Source organism: Camelus ferus, chromosome 14, assembly GCF_009834535.1.
Source record: "Camelus ferus isolate YT-003-E chromosome 14, BCGSAC_Cfer_1.0, whole genome shotgun sequence".
In the NCBI taxonomy this organism is placed as follows: Eukaryota; Metazoa; Chordata; class Mammalia; order Artiodactyla; family Camelidae; genus Camelus; species Camelus ferus.
Window position 1 is genome coordinate 35227860 of NC_045709.1, and position 23137 is coordinate 35250996.

Genomic DNA, 23137 nt, shown 5'->3' on the forward strand with positions numbered 1-23137 from the left:
GCCTTACAGATTCCATAATCACTTTCTAGTTCACCTTGTAAGGAAACGGCATCAAAATTAATGGACAAGCTGATGAAAGTAATCCCCCCATTCCCATCTAAGGATTTTGAACAGCTGTTTGGAGGCACTGGGGTCAGCGTAGGTGTGGCAAGTTGAACAGAGGAGCGCCTGGATAACAAGGAAATTGAAATACAGTCAGCAAACATAATTTTCCTAATATAAATGGAAAGCAAGCAATCACCCTCCATGTGATACTTCCCATTTATACAAGCTACAACATCGCAATGAATCTCAGAGGCTCATTTCCAGAGTCAGATTCTTCGTGATTAAAAATGAGGCAGTGCCTTTTATTAGCAACATTAGCAAGGCACCTTTCACATCAGCTAAAGGAAGATGTGATTCCCAGTACAACAGGTGTCACAGAAAGGCCTGTGCCAGTTGATGTCCTAGTCCTCCATGGCAGCAAGGAGCCACCCAGGCTGTAGATCTAAGGACTGTCCATGCTCCCCCCTCTCTGGGTGCTCCCCTCCCTTGCACTGCCAAGTCCTAACAAGTCTACCTCCTCGAAGTCTCCTGTGTCTCTGAGCTCCCTGGGATTCCATCTGGACCCCTTATCAGTCACCACTGTGTGTATATGACACTGGGAGGCCCTCTAATCACTGGGCTTTCCTCCTGCAGGCTCAGCCCTGCAAACCCATCCCACTCACTTAAAAACACCAATCACTGGCACCTGCCTCCAGGACCAGCACAACTAACTGGGTTGTCACAAGGGCTCCCTATGGTCCTGGACCATCCAATGGTGGGAGGAAAGCAGAATTAAGTATAGGAGGTGCTGGGCTGGGACCCTGACCCCTTGTCCCCAGCTCTATGACCTAGACCAAGCCTCTATGCCCTCTATGCCTCACCAGGGTCATTCACGCCTACCTCATAGATTCACTGATCAGCCGTAAATGAGATAATGTGAATACAGACTTAGCACAATGTCTGGCACAAGGCAAGGGACTTTTAAAAGGGTAGCTAGCCATTGTTTTTATTCATTTTCTTATCAGCAGCACCTTGCTGTGTGTGTCCACAAATACTGGTGGGACTCCTATCGTGTTTCCAAGATCACATTCCATAAAATAACACCAAAGCCCCAAAATTCCATTGTGGGTATCAAGTCTGGCTTCCTGTTTATAGAAATGAGGAAAGAGAAACGTATAAAGCTCTCACTCAGTTATAAAGTATTCATCTTGAATTGCTTTCACATGATCATTTTATCTGCAAAAGATCCCAAATTGAGTAATCATTCCAATTATCTTTCTTAGGAGTTAAAACCGTTAGACCCAATTCAAATGTTCCAACTGATGAAAGACAGCAAATAAGTGAATCATAAAAAGTAAAATAGCAGTTAATTTAAAAAGCACTATGTTAATTTGTATATTAATACGTTTTATATTAACATTCAAGTCCAGGGATACCTGGCCAGCTAAGCTTTCCCTTTAAACGAGCCCACAGAGTCTATGCTGTGAAGACACCCCTTAGGGGCTCCTGAAACCCTCCGTCCACCTTAAAATCCTACATCCAGTCTGTGCCAGAGGGATGCGAGGTTCTCAAGGAAAATCCTGGCACTAGAAAAATGCTAAGTCAACAGAGGAGACCAAAAATTCAGCAAAGCCAAGATGCACATAAAACGTTTAAGCTCCAAGAATACTCCCTCAGTGTTAAAACTAATGGAGCTGAAGCTCAGAGAAGCCACAGATATATCAAAACAAGGAAGTAAACTTCCTTTCAGAAGCTGAGACTTCATCGTATGTGTCCAAGTGGCACCGTGTTCTCAGAGACCTCTGAAAGCCACTGGGATTCTCATCACTATTTCAGGGAAGACTCACAAAAAAAGCTCACATCTGAGAAAAAAAATAAAAGTACGTATATGTATAACTGAATGACTTTGCTGTACACCTGAAACTAACATTGCAAATTAACTACAGTTCAATGAAAATTTTTTTAAAAGTTGGAAAAAAACGCTCACATCTAATGTGAGGTGGGGGAGGAATGACTCCACCTGATGCAAGTACACTGTTTTTTAAAATTTAAAAGTGTTTTCATATGCTTTCTTCTTTTCTATTTCGCCTACCCAACAACTCTACAGTGAAAGCACAGTCTCCATTCTGTTTGTGAACAAGAAGGAAAGTAAAGCTTAGCATGAAAGGAAGGAAAAAGATGAGCTGTGATGAGAACCTAACCTTTGTGCAGGACTCGGCAACGTGTCAGCACAGAAGGCATTTCACCTGGGCTTCACCTCAGACCCCAGGAAATGTGTGTTCTCCTGACTTAGAAACAAGGAGAAAGCTTGAGAGTGCTTATCTACTTGCCCAAAGCCGCCCAGGCGGTAAGCCACGAAGCCCGGACGCAGGGTCCTGGATTTTCCCCTTGTTATAACTGCTCTTTCTTCTAGTCAAGGAAGTTTATCATCTCCACTTAAAAGAGGGGGGGGAAAAGCAGCTTCTCAAACTCCGTTTCCCCAGAATACAGGCCCTTTTTAATGTCAGATATGGACATTGTCAATTACAGTTTATTCTCTTTGTTAGTTTCTATTGAGAGACTTTTTCTGGAAGAAAATAGCAAACAGCTGTTAGAGAATTTCATCTGTCACGTCAGAGCTACAGAAATGACTTTGATCAAGCGTCTAAACTGAAGTTGAAAGGGGCACACCGACATTTCAGGCCAACGTTTAGTTCAACTCTGCTTCTAAGGAACTAGAGAGGACGGCTAACAGTATTTTGCCAAAATGATTTATGAAAAAAAAATTTTAATCTATTAAAATAGCCTTTAGATTTAAACTCATGAGGCCAGATACAGACAGACCATTTATCACTCAAGTTAAATAAAACACCGAAAGGGCCACGCAAAGCAGAGCGGACATAAATATGATTTCAGAAACTTTGCTAATACAGGGAGCCAAAAGCAACACTGATAAGGGGAAAGAAATATTGACAAAAAGCTGAGTGAACTTGTGAAATTCCTACCCCTCATTCTGGTTCAAACTGCAGCTGCTTAAGAGCTCACATGGCTCCCTTCTGGTTTTAAATTTAAAAAAAAAATTTTTTTAGGACTCAATACCAGCATCACCACCTCCTCTTATGTGCAGTTCATGCAAAAGAAGAGAATATGGCAGCCTTGAACTCATACCTGCTTTCTAATATCATATAATCTCATCAACCAGAGGGAACAAACCCACTGCCAGGGACTTGTGATTCCAGGAGAGTGAGAAGAACACTTCTAAGGAAGGAAGATGTATTTTCCCCCAAGATCTTCAGTTAAACGTCTATCCCACCTCTTTGGGGAGAAAAAGAGAAGAAAAGAAAAGAAAAACATTTAGCAGCTTATCAAAAAAGTCATCTTCTCTTAAGATGGCTGAAATAGACATTAAAAAGGGAAACCAAGTCACTCAGAATAAGACAAAGGCAGAAAAAGGACTGTGCTTTGCTTCAGACACAGGTGCCGTGCGCGAGCCCAAGCCCAGCTCCAAGCTGTCAGCCTCAGCTGTTCCCGGTGCAAACTGGGCATCCCCAACGGGACACGGAGAGCTCTTTAAAAGACAAAGTTCTGCTACATCCTTTTTTCTAAGTGCAAACCTGTAAGTTGTTAAATTCTCAAGCAGTTTAAGACCTCTTGCAGAACAACAAAGCACTTGGAGGAACAAGCCCTTGACTGATGTCAAGCCCAGGTTTAAGTGAAAATTAAAGAAATTCAACGACTGTTTCATTTCAAAAGACAGTGAAATAAATGTTTAGTCATTGATGGACTGACCATGCGAGACTCCTAATTAGGTCTCAGGGGTAACACAGGTGATTCTGCCCTTAGTTAGAAACATTTGCAGTCTCTTACAGCATTTTCTTAAAAAATTTAGATGACTGTTTCCAACAAATGTGTTTATTTCCCGTTAATGATGTGTTGTCTAGAAAATATTTGATTTCTTTCCATCTTCTACCTTCGATTTTCAGTCTAGCCCAATTAGTTCAGTGAGATTTATATAAGTTACCCACACGCACATGCATACATATTAAATCCTAACACTTCCTGATGCTCCATGAATAGCACTTCATCACATTTGTTTTTAGCACTTACTGGTTACACAGTAACTACAATGTCTGATCAGGCTTTAGAGGCTTTTGGATTTTTTTTAAGATTAAAAATCCCTTTTCTGAAAGAGTTTATTTACCACCTACCTAGGGAATTAACAAATATAGTCACAAAAAGTTAATGCATCAACAAGATGTCAACAGAGGGTCCCGATTTCCAAAAAAAAGAAAGGGAGGAGGAAAAAGCTTATAATATCATCTGGACCAAACATCTCATTTTGCAGATAAGCAAACTGAGTCTCAGCAGGGTTCTAAGGGGAATAATTAGGGAGATAGGCAAGATGAGAGCCTATGATTCAAAGTCTAATTAGAGGTACCAACAACAAGTACTGTTGAGAAGAGAGAAATGGCCCCCAGGGAGAGTCATGGGGGGAGGACTGGATGGCTGGTGGGATCTTGATAAATTTGTTAGAAGTGGAGGCTGGGTGGTGTTTAGGAATGGGAAAAGAACCACAGCAGCCTGGAGGGAGGGTGTGGTACCTTCTGTCTGGGAGCCTTGGGAGGCAAGTTTGAGAAGATCCAATGGGGCAAGACAGTGGACGACCACGGATCTTCTAAGAGGTGGCAGTGCAGGGCAGGGGAAGGCGGACGATGTTGGGGCCATGAGAGCTGAGCTCTAGTTCAAGTCTTATCTTCACGCTGGGCAAATATGCTGAAGGGACTGGAAGCTCTCCCCAGGGGTTCCCTCACGTTAAAGAGATGACAGCACCAACCACCTTCATCATTTGTGAGAAGCAAATGATTGAACAGAAGTGTTGGCAGTCGGTCACAGCTTATGTCGTCTACCGGGTGTAGAATTCGATGATCAACAAGAACAAAAGAGGCCGTGCCCCCACTGAGCTCCCCTTCTACCTGCAGGAGGCCAGAAATAAGCATGTAAACAAGTAAGAGAATTTTCTGGCATGAGCTGCTCATGCAGAGGATGAACCACCCAGCACGGTGGTGGGAGTGACGGGGGCAGGAGCTCAGGGAGCCCGGCCAGCTGCAGTCGGCCCTCACGGCTCTCTCCCTGCCTCCCCCAACTAAGAAACTCAAACTTTAAGCTCAGGCAGCTGGGAGCTGTAAGAGCTTCTGAGTAAAGCAATGACAAGACACAAACACAAGAAGGGCACAGTGATTACTTCCCGGGACAGCCGCGTGAGACATGACGCGCTCTGCGCCTGCTCAGTCCCCGACAGAAGTCAGCCGTCTTCACATCACCTGTGAGCATCCTTCCTGAGCACTTGCACCTGGGCTGCCTAAAAGAAGCCAAAGACGGCTCCATTTTACTTCCGCTGCTCTCCCCGGCTCTTCCTGGAGTGGCTTTACTAATGAAAACACATAAACTGAATAAACACTTGGGGTAGAAACCATCTGCTTCATCTTACAAACGTCAGTAGGAACACTGTTTACCAGTGGGGTCATGAGGACAGGACACATAAAACCTTCTCAGGAACCTGAGGTGGAGGCTGGTCCTGGCAGGCATGGGGGGAAGGAGTGGGGGTCAATTAACCCTTTCAGAGCTACACGAGTCATTTCATTTTATAATCTCTATATCATAAACCACAGGTGAGGTTTATTTGCACAGCATTTTTCACATAAAGATGACAAAACGCTGTGGAAGAATTTACTATAAATATTGCTTTTGAACTTTCCACTCTATAGAGGAAATACCTAAAAAGACTGTCCAAATTCAACAGCAAAGATGATGGCAGAACTAACCAGGAAGTAGAAAAGTCTGCCGCTCACTGCCCAAACTTTTCAAAGGATTAAACTCTTTCATAATACTTGGCATCCAAGGCTGTAAATGATGAAGACTGGTTTGGTTATCTGTGCCAGGAAGTGTTTACGGAAACTGCATTTAAAATGCCGACTTGACCTTCATCAATTATTCTAAAACAAAAGTATTAGGAAAAGGCCCAGGAAACTTCAATCCCCCCAGGAAAGACAATGGTTTGTGGAAGAACGTTCCCCAAGGGAAGCTGTAACAACTTCTGGCCACTTTCCTGCTCATCTGTGTGACAAATGTGAATGAGCAGTGACAAGTCACCCTCATGGGATGCCCAATCCAAGGAGGGAACATGTGTGGGCGTGAGGGACACTTCTAGGGTCAGTACATTTGCTCTTGAATCCACGGCAAGAAGTTTTGGAGCAGTTTTAAGCTGTTGTGGGGAGCTGAGTCTCTTGCAATCCTGTGTCCCTCTGCTCCAATCCTGAGTACAGGGGCTGAGTCACCATGGCCTGCCTGATGCCTTCCAGCTGCGTGGCGGCCTGGCGGTTTCTGTTCTTAAAGAGCACAAGGTAGCAATTTAGAATCAGCTTAGTCAATAAAAATGCTGATATCTGCCTTTTTATAGGCAGTTATGAAAAACATCTGTGGCCCATGGGTTGCGAAGGAACATTCTGACCAAACTCAAAAAGGAAAAATTAAATATGCATGGCTGAGGCATGTGAAAAACAGTAACATTAATTCTACTTGTAAGATAATCTTATTCTAATATTCAGTCAGCAAACATTTAATGAGAACCTAACTACAGCCAGCTGCTGTGCTAGGTGCTGGGAATGAGAAAAGGCAAGGCCTTAGCCTCGAGAAACCAGCAATGAAGTGGCGAAGGCACACTGGGTACCACTAATCACATGATGCGCCAAGAGTTGTTCCAAACACTATTTGTTATCAACTCATTTATTCTCACGAAATGAGGTAAGGCTTATAATTAGCCTCCTTTTACAGAGGAGAAAACTGAAATACAGAGAGATTAAGTACCATGCTCCAGGAGATCAATGAGTCAGTAGGAGAAGCTAGGATTTGAACCTCGAGGGTCCAGCTCCACACAGACAGATCTATGAGCAAGGAGGCTGAAGGAGGGAAGAAAAAGCCCCAGCCACTGACTCAAAGAGTTAGCATCTGGGTAAAACTGACAGGGCTTCTAAAGGTGCATAGGAGTTTATGGCCAGGGAAGGGGGAATCTGAGAAAGGTTCCTTCCAGGCAGAGGAGTTACAAACACAAAGCACAGACATCAGAAATTATCAAGGAAAATAATTTTAAAAGATGTAAATGCACTCCTATTCCTATTTCTTAGGCAGGGAGATCCCATACAGGTCCTAGGCAAAATTAGCCAGGAGTGGAGGGGTGACCTTTGATTCAAGGAAACAAGAGCTGCAAGTGAATACAGTACAATGCTTCCTGTAGTCTGTGCACACACCAGCAGCATCGGATGCCTCCTCGGTCCAAACCACATAGGACGTGCTGCGAGATACCTGGGCTAAATCCTTAACAGACCAAAGAGGAACGCTGAAACTAAATACCTCACCAAACCAGTCTGGCAACCAAGAGAAAAAAAAACTGGGGGAGGAGGAGAGGGGACGCATGTTCCAGAAGGCCTAATTCCAACAGGCTGGCAGGTGCGCCCCTCAATTTATTTTTACAATTTCAGCAGATTAGCGGCGGCTTTGTTCCTCAGAATACGAAGAAGTTCCCAGGCCCCCGAGAGACAGGAATTCCACAACAAGAAAATGAGAAAGATACAAAGGTTGTTTGCAATGTGCAATAAACTGGCAGTTTTCAACGGAGCTATTCTGAGGTTTATCTTCCTGGAGACACTTAATGGTAATTTACACTCTCGGAACAATAGTCTTTGAAATGAGTATGATTTCATGAATCATATCACATAAATGATTAAATGATGGGTTGCAGGCGTTAACACTATTAAATTCCAATCGCTCAAGCCAATAGGAACAATAGACAGATCATCTCCACTTTAAAAACAGGTTGTGTTCCCCACGTTTGTTTATAATTTGGTTGTTTGGGATTCAAGAGTTATTTTCTTCCCCCACAAGCCATCTGTGATGTGGTGTTTAGTACCCAAGACGGAACACAGGAAAACACAACTGTGTGTTGTGAGTTCTGTGGACGCTAATCAATGAAGGGCTAGTGCCTCTTGGGAGGCAGAATGCGGTCAGTTCTAGAGATGAACACACATCCCTGGACTCTCCCTGCCATGGGGACAAATCCTCCATCTGCACGTCAATGGTGGTGGTTCCTCAACCTCCTGCAGGAGCTGGACTTCAGGAGGAGGCTGGGAAGAAGGATAAAGGAGGGCAGGGAGCCCTGAGGCAGGGGCTCTGGGGAAACAGCAGAACCATGGGGGTGTGAGGCTCCAGCTGATGGATGAGGCCAAGGCTGCTGTTTCTTCTTCTCTGCCTGGCTCCCAGACACCCCTTTTTCTCCTTCCCCAGCCTCTGGGATGGGGCCTCTTCAATTCTAGGGCTGCCACACCTGTAGGTTCGGATCAGGGTTCTTCTCCATCCCCAGTCCTCACCCACAAACAGGGATGTCAATCTCTCTCCTGACCTGAGACTATCCGTACGGCTCTTTGATGGTTCTCTCGGGATTTTCCTCTCCAGTAACCTAGAGCAACAGGGCACGTACACAGACGCATCAACGTGGAGAAGGATTGGTGTGATGTAAGCAAATTAAACTGAGATCCAGCCCCAAGACCATGATGCCCTCGAATCTAAATATATATGTAATCCACACATAGGCTTATACACACACAAACTTGTACATAGAAAGCGGAGTGAAATTCTAGCGACATGCCCACTGATATCACTATATGCAGTTCATACATCAACCTAAAAATCAGACAGCTCAGAACCAGAACCAGAGGAGCACGGTGGGGGAGGCAGGGAGGGAGGTGCTGAATACACAGACCCTCGTCCCGCCACCTCGCGTCACCAAAACACAGGAACGAGATGGACCTCACCATGCCAAAGGATGCCCACACATTTGAGTTCACAGGAAGACCCCCAACTTACTGGAACTTCAAAAGCCTCCTGGGTGTCATCCAGCATCTGGATTTTGATGGACATGAGTTTTCCTGAAGGCATGGGGGGTGGCTTCTGTCCATGTTCCAAGGTACTGATCCCCGAATTCTCTGGGGCCCCCAGTCTTGACCCTGGAGTTGGCCTCTGCTCTATTTCTCCCATGGTGAAAGCAGATTATTTAATATCTGCAGGAAGCAAAGAGAAAGAAAAAGACGTCAGAAGAGAAGACTCACTGTAACCACCTAAGTAACATTTGCCATCTCCCATCCTTCACTGTGGGAAGTTCCCAGAAGCACACAAGGGTTGGCTATCCCCACTCCCACCCTATCCCATGCACAGGAATCACACAGCGAAGCTCCAGTTCATTCACAGACAATGTCACCTTCAGCCACTGAGGCATGCAAATATTTGTGCGTATTTTATTCTTCTGCATATTTTTACATAGTTCACTCTTTTTGATTTTACAGCCAGCTCTTAATTATTCATACTATAGATTTAGTTGTGTTCAGCATATTCAGGGTCTACAATGAGCTGGACACCACTTTTTCCACATTTCCAGTCTTCTGTGAAGATAATGAACAGCGCCAAATCGTATCATTAGCATCCCTTAGTTACCTTTCATGGACCCAGTAACATACTAAATAACGTGGGCATCACCAAGACAAATAGGTAAAACATGCTGTGGCTCCAAGTTTGTCATCTGGTTGAGGAAACCAAACACACAAACACAAGTGACATAAGGCGGGGTCTTTTCACTTGATTTCTTCTGCTTGTTTCTATGACAATTACCTCCTAATTAATTTCTTTCCTGCCACTCCCACCCATTGTTCCCCCTTTCTCATACAGGAAAACATTCTGTGTATCACAGTATTGGCAAAGTTGCTTTCCTAAAGAGGAAGCACAATCTTTCCTCGAGAAATAGTTCACTCTTCTCTCACGACACACTCCACGTGTCACTCTCCTCCCCATCCCCACCCCGCATCTGTCTTGCTCCAGGTCTTCCTTCATTTGTGTCGCTCTCTTGGGCTGAACGCCTTGCACACTTTCTCCACCTGGAAACTTTGGCCATGGTTTTAAACCTCAGTTCAAAGGTCACTCCCTGACACCTGGACGGAGCTTGGGTCCCACTGCCTCCTCTGTGCTCGACCCTGCGGTCGCTCCCACTTGCGTTTGCCTGTTTCCTTCCCGCTTGACATCACAGTCATGCTAAGGCAGAAACCCAGTCTTAAATCTTCTGTGGATCTTAGCACCTATGAAGACACAACACCTGGCACAGAGCAGAGTTCAGTAACGGCTACGTACCAACTGGGCCAATCAGCCAGTACGTTTATAGTACCAGCTGTACATTATTACGTGCTCCAAGAGCACGGAGAATTGAGGTTTCAACGTGAGATAAAATTGTTCTTTAAAAAAAAAAAAAAAAGACGGGGGAGGGCTTCCATATGGAGAAGGCAGGAACTGAACTCAATTTAGTCTCAAACGTCAGGTAATACTTGGAAGGAGCAGAAACACACAAGGGGAAGGAATTCCAGGGAAGTGGGATGGCACCAGAAATCAGGTGGCATATCAGAAGAAGAGTGAGAATTAATGCTGCCGAGCTAAAGAAGCGTTCAGAAACTAGGCTGGAATCAAACTACAAAGGACGTCAAATGCCTCGCTGAGAAACATGGTCTTCACCCTGTAGGCAGTTGGGAGTCAGCGAGGAAGAATAATGCCACAAACAAAAGTAGAACTTCAGAAGAATGAATCAGAAGATGATATATACTAATGGGCTGGAAAGAGACAGGATGGCGGGGGCTGGGGGAGTCCAGTTACAAAGCTATTGCAACAATTCATGCTTGAAGGGGTAACTTGAACAGAGGCAATGGAAATAAAACGATGCCATAAAACCCACTTCTATGGAAAAATTAACCCGATGCTGTAAATGGTTAGCTACTGAGAAGGAGATAAAAGTATAACAATGACCAGAAAGTTTTAAATCAGGGCAGAAGGGAGGAAGTGGGGGGGGGGTAGGTCTGAGGCTGACTGGGGAAACTGTTGAGGGTTATAAAAGGATACATCCAGCAGGCCGTGGGGGAGGTGGAAATGGATTTGGGCTGTAGGTTCAGAGTCCACCTCGCTATAAAAGTGAAAGCCCGGGGTGGGGAGAACATGGCACCCAAAAAGCAAAAAAAAAACAAAAAACACAAAAGTGCTCAGTCATTTTGGTTGTTCCGGACTGAACTGTGCCCCACCCACCCGAAAAAAAATTCTTATGTGGAAGCACTAACCCCAAGTAGCTCAGAATGGGACTGTATTTGGAAACAGGGTCCTAAAAGAGGTGATTAAGTTAAAATAAAGCCATTAAAATGGGCCACAACCCAATCTGACGGGAGTCCTTATACGAGAGGCAATCTGGACACACAGACATCAAGCATGCACGGGGGAAGGCTGTGTGGGGACACAGGGAGGAGGCGGCCAACTGCAAGCCAAGGACAGAGGCCTCGGGAGAAACCAATACTGCCAACACCGGTATCAAAACTTCTAGCCTCCAGAGCTGGGAGAAAATCAAGCTCCGTGAAGACCCCCAGGCTGCGGGGCTTTGATGCGGCCGCCCCAGCAATTTCACACAACAGTCAGTGGAGGAGATGAGGAAGAGGCAGAGAAAGAACGACCCTTTGTCTTAAGCAACAAAGTCACCGAAGGGGCACCAAGGGGTCACCGTGGTGTGAGGTATGGACTTCATGGCGCGTCTTACACATTTGAAAGTAAGTCACCCTCATCTCTTTTCTTCAGGAAAAACCATCCAGTTTGTAAATCTTATTCTGAAGGTTCTTCTGGCCCAAGGTTCTTCCTTCTCCTCGAGTCAGATTCCCAGAAGTTTCCCACCAAATTCCACATGGAAACCTCTCCCTCTTGGTGAAACCTCGAACATCCTCACCGCGACACGGAGGGCTGGTCCTGAGGTCCAGAGTGGATCAGAAACTATGGAGTCACCTCAACAGGCTGGGTGGTTGATACAAACCACCCTGCCTAAAAAGACAGGAGCTTTGCCTGGACAGGGACAGGATCTGACCACCACTAGGAAACATTTACCACTTTCTCCCACTCTCACTTTCCCCATCAGCTTCCCACCCAAGCCTGTTAGCGATTATTATTCATTCCTGTACAATTGTTTGAGGTTGTAGCCCTGTGTCAAGGCCGGGCTGGTTAAGGACCAGCCCCTTCAAGAACTGCTCCTTCTTTTTTGAATGGCCATCTACGATTTCACAGGTCTGCTAGACAAGCACCTTTCTCATTTCTGCCCCAAGTAAGTTTTTTTTTTAAGAACCTAATTCCCATCTGCTTGGTTGTGTGATTATCCTTCGCTTGATCCATCTCGTGGTCTTAACAGGCACAGCTAGACCCTGCTCACCCACAGCACCTCACACAGTGGCTTACACCAAACTGAAAAACACATCACCTCTATTCATTCAATGAACCCAATGTGGGTGGTACAGATCTAATTAGTTATGACATCAGTTGTGTTGAAAATAATCTTCACAAGCCAGGCAAAGTTACTTCCCTGTCTTCTGTTCATCGTCTCAACGTTAAGAATAAATGCCACTTCCAGAGAACAGGATGACGTCAGTCCAGTTTGCCTTCCCCAAGGCCAGCCCCCTCTTTGCACTCTTTCCTCCTTGGGTGCTGATCCCTCCATCCCTCCCTGCCTCGGGAGGCAGCCCCCCCCCCCCGCCCACTGCCTCCAACCCTGCCTTCTGGTCCCCGCTCTCCATCAGACATCGGAGTGGACAGGCCCATCCCGCCACCCCTGACGCCCGGCCTGGCCACACTGCCTCCTACCGCTCTGAGTCAGGGAGAGGAGGGGCTGCTGTGCTGATTCCCATCCAGGGAGCTGACAGCAGGGAGAAAGGGTTTATTCTCTCTTATTGCCCCACCTCAAAGGCTCTGGGGCCCCTCCGTCCAAACACATTTTCTGTTTGTCCTACCTAAGCCAAGAGCAAGGCCCTCATCACCGAAACAGAACCTTTTCCCTCCACTCTGGCCCAAGATCCCCAGGTGAACACTGTGATTTTTAGCACCCTGGCATTTAAAAATTAAATGAGTTAGTGATTAATTGACATTGGGTACCTTAACTTCCTTTATTTTTTAGTCTTCAAATGACCTCATGCCTGAATTATTTCCACTTCTGGATATTAACATTTCAACAAAGCATGTCACACTTTTTGTTTTTATACTCACAGGCAGATTGCTGCTGTGCATGGAAAGTACTGTTTAACTCAAACATAAATCCAGCCAAGACTTTTGAGTTGAGCATCCTAAGAATGTCAAAGGACTATCTGAGGAACGCTGGCGAATCATGAATGGGTAACCATAACTGATGCTTGATATCAAAATTGGCAAGGCCAGTAATAAAACACAGCCCTCCACATAAACAGATCTAACAAACCTAAAAGCCTCCTGTTTATAAATGTCAATCCACGCTCTATTCTGACTTTACCTTCGACTCCTGAATTCCTTAAGAAATACTCCAGGGAGAGGAGATTAATACTTTTTTCGTTAGGGTACATTATTACTAACATGATCATTCCAAACTGAAAAGTAAAGAGCTGTTTTTCAAACTGTTTTCTTTTTTAGATCAACTGGAAAAGTTAGTTAAAAGGAAATAATAACTACAACAAAAAAAGTAATAAAATTGTTAACTGGCATAGAAAAGATTTATAAAATTACAGTTGTCTTGTCATAGTCTCTTGGCTTAAAGACTTCCTTTTGGAATTCACCCAAAAGCAATAAAGAGCACATACACAAAAATGCAAACTCCATCCCAGAGGAAACTAGAAGACATTCTGTGACTCTGAACCACCAAACATGAGGAAGAGTTGCCAAACTGCAGTGAAGGTCAGACAGAGGAGAAGGAAGATGCCTGAGCAGGCCGCCCGTGCCTGCAGAGCCAAGCTCCCCACAGAAGTACAATATCCAGCAACAAACCCAGCAGTAACTTTCTGGGAAGAAGGGGAACAGGTGTGCAGGTAGCACTCAGAGCTTCCCTGGACACAGTGTGGTGGGAGAGCTCAGGAAGCAAGAAAGGCAGAACTGAAGCAGAAACTGCCCAGGGAAGCCATATTTGCAGGAAGCAGACTATTACCGAGGCAAGGTGAAGAAGAGAGACCCCACTGGGAACACCACTAGTCACAGCAAGAGAAAACCAAAGGTTGAAAGGATCACACACACACACACAACCTCAGGTGACGAGAATTCCCATTGGCGTGGGACTTGGTCCTGTCTCCTGCTCACATGAAGTTCCTACAAATAACTAGTTCACAAAGAGCTTGTCTGATCACCAAAAAGGACCTTTTCAAAGATGCTGCGAGAAGAGAAGAATGAAAATGACAGATGAAAAACACCCACCAAAGCAATGTTATATGCAACAGATGAAAATTGTGCCCAAACATAGCATCATAAATTAACAAACCAATGAAATAACTGATTCGATCTACAAAAACAGAAGAGGATTTACAAGAGTTCAGGGAAGCATGAGAAGGAAATAAAGCACGAGGGCAGACTTCAGGGTGAAAAAACAGAAGAATGAATAGAAACGTCAGTGCTGTAGAACGAATTCTGTGTCACCCCCAGATTCACAGGATGAAACTTAACCTCCAGTGTGATGGTATTTGGAGGCTGGGCCTTCAGGAGGTGATTGGATGGGGAGGCTGGAGCCCTCATGAATGGAATCAGCATTCTTATGAGAGAGACCCAGAGAGTTCATGTTCCTTCCATCATGTAGGGAAACATAACACACAAGACGGCTGGCTAAGAACCAGGAGGTGAATCCACTGCCCCTTCACCCCAGATTTTCCAGCTTCCAGAACTGTGAGAAATAAGCTTCTGTTGTTTGTGGTACTTTATTATATCAGCCCAGACTTAGACAATTACCAAAACAGAAGCAGCTAAAAGGGAATGGTGAAAATATGAGTGTCTTGAGGGGAAAGATTGAGAAAAGCAAGCAAAAGATTTAAAGCAGAAAAATGATCAATATGGAAGACAAACAAAGGAGGTCCAATACATCCACAATAGGTGTCTTGAAAGGGAAAAAAAACTAAATAATGGCACAAGAAAAAAAATTTTAAGGAATAAGTTGGGAAAACATTTCAGAAACAAGTGATTTTCCATAATCAATGAACACATTCTCCAAGAAATAACATGCAGTAATGAACACCAAGTAGGCTTCCTGTGTCATCACTGACCTTCAAAAATTAAAAAGGAATCATTTGTGCATCTAGCCAGAAAGTTATAAAAAAAAAAAAAATGGGAAGACAAAAGTTCAGACTCATCCACAGAAACATTCAATGCCTAAATGTTCAAAAATGTCCTCAAAGAAATTAAAGATGAATCAGAACATGAAATCCAGCTGAATTTTCATTCAAACATTTTTAGTCAAGAACTCATACCCTTCTGGGAGAAAATGCCAAAGGATCAACAGCAAAACAAGAGGCAAAGTGGAGAAACAAGGAAAACAATTATTGGTAAGCTTTAAATCCATTCATACTATAAGGGTAAGGCTAAAATAATTGTAATAGCTGTGGAGTATCATAACTGCTGACAATGAAGAAACAATAGGGAGTCTGGGACTTACAAATGTTAGCCACTATATATAAAAATATATTTTTTAAAAGTTTCTTTTGTATAGCACAGGGAACTAATATCTTGTAATAATCTTTAATGGAAAAAATATGAAAACGAATGTATGCATGTAAATGCATGACAGGGATATTGTGCTGTACACCAGAGATGGACACACTGCAATTGACTGTACTTCAACTAAAAAAAAAATAATAGAACTAAAAAATTGGCATGGGAAGGAGCTGAGATGTGAGAGGCCTGTAAAAGTAAACGGTCACCACATTCTCAAAGTGGTAATAAAAAGAGAATTTAAATCTCCAAAGATATACACATGGTTAATACGCACATAAATTAGGGTCAACATTGTTCATTAGGAAATGCAAATTACATCCACAACGAGAGAGTATTTCACACCCAGTGTAACGGACAGTGACAAGTGTTACTGAGAATGGGAAAAAACTGGAATTCTCACACTGTCTACGGTGGGAATATAAAAAGGTACAGACACTCTGGAGAACATTTTGGAAGTTTCTTAAAAATTTAACCATACATTTAGCGTACAACCCAGGCACTGGCTTCCCCTAGTGACTCAGCTATTTCACTCCTGGGTATCTCCCCAAGACAGATGAAAATGTCTCAACAAAGACTTGTGTGTATGGAGATGTTCAGAGCTAAAAAAAAGAGCCAACAGGTGGAAATAACCCAAATGGTCATCACCTGGGGAGTGGATAAACAAAATGTGGTCTATTCATACAAGGGACTACTACTTATCAACGCAAAGAAATGAAATGCAGGTACACATGCTTCAGCATGGATGAAGCCCCAAAACATTTGTCTAAGTGCAAGAGCCGGATGCAAAAGACTACACAGCCTATGACCCTACTTATATGAAGTATCCAGGTAAGGCACATCTAGAGAGACAGAGAGTGGGTGCCCCGGATGAGGGCAGCAGCTGGGACTGACAGCAAAGGGCCTGAGGGATGGAGATCTTTTGCGGGGTGCTGGCAACGTTCTGGAACTAGACTGTGGTGATGGTCACACCAATCTGTAAATTTACTGAAATCTTTTGAATTGTACATTCAAAACAGGTCAAAGATATATGTCAATTACACATTAAATAGGATATGTAAACAGACACACAATCTCTCAGAAGGACGGAGAAGTAGTCAGGGAGAGGGCTGGCTCCACCGAGATGTCCAGCCCAGTTGAGGACAGGAGTGAGAGGGCCTTGCGGTTTGCTTTTCCCTCTACAATTGTCGGGACTTCTAAAATGTTGTCCCATGTACCTATTACCCATTCAGAAATAATTAGACAATTTATTAAATTTCATTTCTCTAAAAGGACAGAATCCTGCTATCCATCCAGCCCCACGTAGAGCACGAAGTCTAGTAAGATGAAATCATGGGAAAGAGGATGACAATTAGAGATTCAGACAGGCTGCTGAGGAGGAACTTGGGCAAGAGTTTTTTCTTCCAGTTTTAAACAGAAGCCACTTAAAAATTCCAGGTTAAGAAACATTCACGGGAGAAGCGGCCAGAGAGGTAGATTTGCAGGAAGAACTGGGCTGAGGTCTTGAGCGGCCAGGGCACTAGGGGCCTCCAGCTGGGGGTGGAGGAGCCTTCGTCAGCTAGGCTGAGATGAGACGCCCTGGTGGGCAAAGGGGAAGGCTGTGTAATCCCCTCCAGCTCCGTCATTCCGGCTCAGCTCCCGGTGACAAAGCCACCTTGTGCTCCTGTCCCCAGAGCCCACGCGGCCACGTCTGGCCTTTCTCAGGACTTAGATAAGGGGTTTTGAGAAAGTTAAAAACAAAAAAACCAAAAAAAACACAACGTTATCTGGGCAGCTAGACTGGCTTATTTCGAAAAAGCCTGTTAGCAGAAGTAGCAACTGCAGGTCAGCTGTTTCACATCAACCAGACGCTTCAAACAGGCAACGGACTGTGGGGCCTGTTTGATGGTTTGGGAGAAGTGGAACAGGACTCTAAGCACGTCGGGGCCCCCATTTCACCCACAAAGTAAGGAGACAAGAACGGAACTGCGGAAACTTGATAAAGATTATCTTTTCACTGTCTTTCCTCTCCAACCATAGTGGAGAAAAAAATTAAACTACAATGAAATAGGCTATCTTAACTGCCTCTAACAAATCTCTGGAAAGTACTTAAAGGAAAGCTCAGAGCAGGACAGAAATTTTCTCACATCATAGAGCTTATTTCCAAAGTCTAGTTTGCACCATATTCCTTTTCTACTCAAAAACCTGAGTCTAATCAATACTAAGATAGATGTGAAAACTCCCAGCCAGGCATTTCAACAACCTGCCCCCATTTCTCTCCTTGTAAATAAACGGTTTTCTAATCCAACTGGACTCTGCCAGTCAGCACACCTACATTTTTTCCTGGATTGTACTGGTGCTGTTGTTTCTTCTTCCTAAAATAGTCTTTCTTTACCGGCTCCAATGCCACCTCCTCCAGAAAGCCTTTCCTGATCTACTCTTCCAGGGAGGAAAAAAAAACTTACTTTATTCTCCCTAGGATTTTGCTAGTTTATTTGCATTAGAGTTCACTTGCTTTCCAGGTCTCTCTCCTCTTTTCCCGCACTGCAAACCACACTACAAGGACAGAGGGGCAGAAGAGTCTGGTTGCATTACCTGGGGGTGTGTGGTGTTCCTCCTGCCTACTCTGACCTGGGGGCTGTGAGAACTTCAAGCAGCCACGTCTCCACTACCGACATACCTTTCCTAGAAGATGGAGAAAAAGCCGACCACTGCCTGCAGGGCTTCTTAAATGTGGCTGCAAACCTGCAGCATTAGCATCACCTGGGAGCTCATTAGAAATGTAAATTCTCTGTCGGGGCTCAGGCCCGCCAAATCAGAAAGGTGGGCGTGTGCCGGCATCTGGGTGTTAACAAGCCTCCCAGGAGATGCAGCTCCAGCCGGAGACCACTGTTCTGCCTCCAAGGGTCCCAGTGAGGATCGGCTAAGGTAAGTTAACCCACCTGACACAAATCAAGCACTTACTTGACTGGATAACTTCACCAAGGAAAAAAAAAAACACAGGCACCAAATTGATTTTTTCCCAATAGCCCTTGGCAAGGAAAAGTGGCATTCCTTTTCCTATCAAATTTTCATTTGTATTCCAACCTTGTTCTAAAGATAATTTAAGACAATGCTTTTGTTTGTATTTTCACTCATTTGGTAGAACCTATTTCCGCCATTAAACAGGCAGAGACAAAAACGTGTAGGATGGAGATCAAAGTAAAAGGTGGTGGGAGGAGGCTCTTTTACTAAAAAAATCAGGAAGCCAGAAAAAAAAAATCTCTAATTATTCACATTTTTAAAAAGTCAATTTTTTGATGCTGAGAGTACAAAATTACATTTTAGCTCCCCCTCCATTTTTTCCTCTAATTAAAAGGCCTGGGTAAATAAACTGTAAGGAGAAAGGCAGTCTTCTTGAAGATAAGAAACCAGCCTGCAGCCTCTCAGATTTCCACAAAACAATGGCGCTGCCAGGGAACCCAAGGCTGCATCTCTTAGGCTGCAGTCAAACTCGCTCTACTTGACACACATGATTTTCATCCACTCACCAAAGCAAGCCCTCTGTCGGTCTCCAATTGACACCGGTCAGCCTCTCCAAGTGTCTGTGGAAAGCACCTAACCCAGGTAGAGCCCATAATGAGGGTGCAGTTTATTACTGGAACTGCTTAATCCACGTCCTTGAAAATAACAGACTGTTTCAAGTACACCATCACTCAAGTGTCACAATTATTGGGCTCATCTCCACTCACAAGCATTGGTAAGGACCTGTTATGGTTCGACCAGTACACTTAGCACTCTACGGGACATGAAGCAGTGACATAACACAAAATGGTTCGTCTTTATGGGACAGATTCTCAGGCACTAGACAACAGGTAGTCAGAGATAACTGTTGAAGGCAACGTGTTTATTTCTGACAATTGGTATGATGTGAATTTTAAAAGCTACAGAAACCTAATGCCAAGGAAGTCACCTGGTCCTTGGGAAAAGGCTAACAGGTTTTAAGTAGCCCTTAAGACAGATGGAAAAGTGTGGAGAAGACACATTCCTTACCGGAGTTCACTCCAGCATCCGCCGTGTGCCAGGAGCTGCGCCCATGATGGATACAGACAAACAGAGGTGAGAAAATAGTGAAAAGAAAAGGTGAAAGGCAGGTGAGAGGCCGATTTCAGTCTGTCTGAAATAACAGGCCAAGGGACAGGAGGTCACCTGACGGCTCAGGACGAGCCACTGTGGTTTTTAAGACAAGGTGGAAACCGTGTGGCTATAAGAAAAGCTTTGGCAGTGAAGCGTTGATTAGATGAGTCCACAGTTCAGTTAGGAAACATCCATAATTGACAATGAGACTAGAGTGAAAGGAGGCATATTTGGGAAATACTTTGACATTAAGAATCTTTACAAACTGATGACAAATCAGATGTGGAGGAAGAAGATGGAATTATGGGCAAACCCAGAACTTAGACGCCAGTGAGAGACAGAACAAGGACATGCTGGGAGGTCCACGTGGTGACCGGCTGGAGCTGACTGCAGGGCATGGAGGTCTAAACGTCATGGTCTCCATTTCCTTGACACACCTTTCCTCAGACCCTGGCTACCTCCTCCCAAATGCTTTCTCCGAAGTTCAACTTTGGTAAGCTGAGCAGAGAAGCCTGAGGTTCAGGAAGGGGACTTCATAAGTCATCCACATACGAGTCAGAAGTGATGATGTGACAGTGGGTGATATCTTGGAGAGGCTGAAAAGAGCACAGAAAGAAGTAACCAAGGTGGTAGCCTGGGGTGCATGCCAACATTCATGAGCGGGAAGAGAAGGTAGGCTGGGTAAAGGAATTACAGGTTCTCAAAATTGGAGAGGCTTTTGGAGAGCATCTATGACAACCTTCTCCCTGACGGGTGAATCCCGTATTTATACGAGAGCGAGCCTGAAAGTCCATTCTGAAATCATAGCAGGCAGCCAAGGAGGCAAGAGCATCAGGGACCAGAGATGGAACCACAATGCTGAATGCTGTCGGGGCAACAAGGCAAATGAGGAATAAGAAAAGCTCATTCATTAGATACGGTATTACTGGGGTGTCAAGTGGTAGGAAGAAAAACGTATCAGCTGAGGATTGGAGGCGGACTCGGAGTGGTTATTAGTAATGCAGACAGCAAATAATCTATACTCATCTTTTTTTAATAGACTATTTTTAGAACAGTTTTATGTTACCAAGAGAGTTCCTAAATATCCTCTCTCTTCCCACAGTTTTCCTATTATTAACATCTTGCATTAGTGTGGTACATTTGTTACAACCAGTGGACACATTATTATTAATGCAAGTTCACAGTGCATGTGAGAGTTCACTCTTTGGGTTGTACAGCTGGGGTCTGACAAGTGCATAACGTCATGCATCCACAATTACAATATAATATGGGGTAATTTCACTGCCCTAAAAAATCTCTTGTTCTCCATCTATTCATCCCTGGTCCCCTTGGCCATCCTGTCCCTTGACAGCCACTGATCATTTTACTGTCTCTATAGTTTTGCCTCTTCCAGAAAGTCATATAGTTGGAATCATACAGTATGCTGCCTTTTCAGATTGGCTTTCTACTCAGCAATATACATTCAACATTCCTCCGTGTTTTTCATGGCTGAATGGCTCATTTCTTTTTATCACTGAATAACAGTCCATCATCTGGACGGATCATGGTTTATTTATAGATTCACTTAGTGAAGCACATCATGACTGCTTCCAGTTCGGGGCTACCCTGAGATGCCTTTCAGTTTCAGAAATGGGAGAGTACAGATGTTACCTCCAAAGGCAGCCAGCTCAACTTGTGATTAGAAACTTGAGGTTAGCAAGATGGGGGCTTAGTGAGCAGACAGTGTGCTGCCAATTTCAGGCTCAGTCAAGCCCACAACCTTGGCAGGTAACTTAGTTTATCTAGAAAGTTCTATGAGATACCATTCCTCCTTTACTTCATGAGACAGTGACAGGACTTAATAAATAACTACAAATGTTTCCATTATGTGGGAAAAAAAAAAGGCACCAAGTATTTTCTTGAATAGACTGCAAAGAATTTTAAAGTTTATTTTCAATTAAGCCAGGATATCCCCCAATAGCCTCATTATTTAATAAGGAAATTTTTAATAAAAAGCCCACTCTCTGTCATTCTCTGCCAAAGTTTCGAGCACTCTGGAAGCGAAGCTTAAAAAACAAACTCCAACACTGAAATGTGCCCAGCATCCTGTGTAACACGCTACTGACATTCATTCTGGAGTGAGTAATGGCATTATTTCACCCAACTTTAAGAAAAAAGAAAAACATTTCCTACAGCTTACCAAATCCAATGAATCATAAATGACAGGGCTTCCCTTCAGGGTGGGAAAAGGAAAGCAATTTCTATTAAACCATTAAAGAATAGACCATTCAATTCTCTCACCATTTCAGTATTATTCAAGAAATACACTAGGCAATATTATCATAGGCCAAATAACACAATAAAATACAACAGAGATGTAAAGCGGATTACATCCTAGAACACGTCCCCTAGAATTATCAATTAAAATAATGAAATGTCAGTGGGGAAGAAAGGAGCATAATAAAGAAGTGAAACATCTTTTGAAAAAATAAATTCAAATGTCAGCCTGGTTAATAAATAAGGTAGTTAATTAAACAATGTTGTCCATTAAAAAAATCAATGATGATGAATAGCACGTTCTCGCCGTGGACTGCTGGAGGGGAAAAGATTTAGACACTGTCAGACTGTCTACCAGGCTCCAATTCTAATTTTTGAACCTTCTGAGTGGGTGGTACAATTAACTTTCCTGGATTTTAGGCTTCCCAATCATAACATGTGGAAAAAATGAGTTATTATCATTTTTAACCAACCCTGATGTAGCACTTCCTAGAGCAAAGGAGGCACTGTTCAATGAGCCTTGTAAATACTGATTCATTTAATCCTCATAACCGTCATCAGGTGAATGTTACTGACTCCTTTTACAGATGAGGAAACCGAGGCAAAAGAGAATAACTCAGCTTTCCCACGGTCAGCCAGCTAGTATAAAGTGGCAGGCACAGGGCCAGATCGCAGACAGGCTGGTCTTCATAACCCCACCCTCTTCAGGCCCTACTGGACAAGATCATCTCTAAAGCTGTCACCCTCTCTAATATTCAGTGACTTTAGACTTAGGCATTTTAGATACAATCACAGTCTCCCCCAAACCTCACCTTTTCCAGCACAGAGGTGCCAGTTAAGCTACTAGGCTAATCACCCACATGAGCTGCTAAGGACACCAAAAGGGGAATAACAGAAATGCTTCCTGAATTATTACTAGACCCATAAATAGTATGGTGTACTTTCTTTTTTTAAAATCTTCTTTTTAATTAACATATAGTTGATTTACAGCTATATATTAGTTTCAGGTGTATAGCATAGTGATTCAGTATTTTCACAGATTATATTCCATTTAAAGTTATTACAAGGCAGTGGCAATAATTCCCTGTGCTGTACAATATATTTTTTGTAACTTATTTATTCTATACATAATAGTCTCTACCTCTTAATACTCTACCCCTGTCCTGCCCCTCCCTACTTCCCTCTCCCC

General features: G+C 43.8%; 1 protein-coding gene across 5 annotated transcripts in view; it reads right to left on the reverse strand.

The window, feature by feature from the left end:
• The window catches only part of FARP1 (FERM, ARH/RhoGEF and pleckstrin domain protein 1), a 277212-nt gene that overhangs the window by 212090 nt on the left and 41985 nt on the right, over nt 1–23137 (reverse strand). For 4 of the 5 annotated variants that reach the window (XM_032496743.1, XM_032496745.1, XM_032496741.1 and 1 more), the window contains exon 2: nt 8920–9113. In XM_032496743.1, coding sequence (XP_032352634.1) covers nt 8920–9090 — 171 coding nt within the window. In that variant the 5' untranslated portion in view covers nt 9091–9113. Of the gene's footprint in view, nt 1–8919; nt 9114–23137 lie in introns of those variants that run through there. The other variant, XM_032496744.1, reaches the window with a different exon arrangement.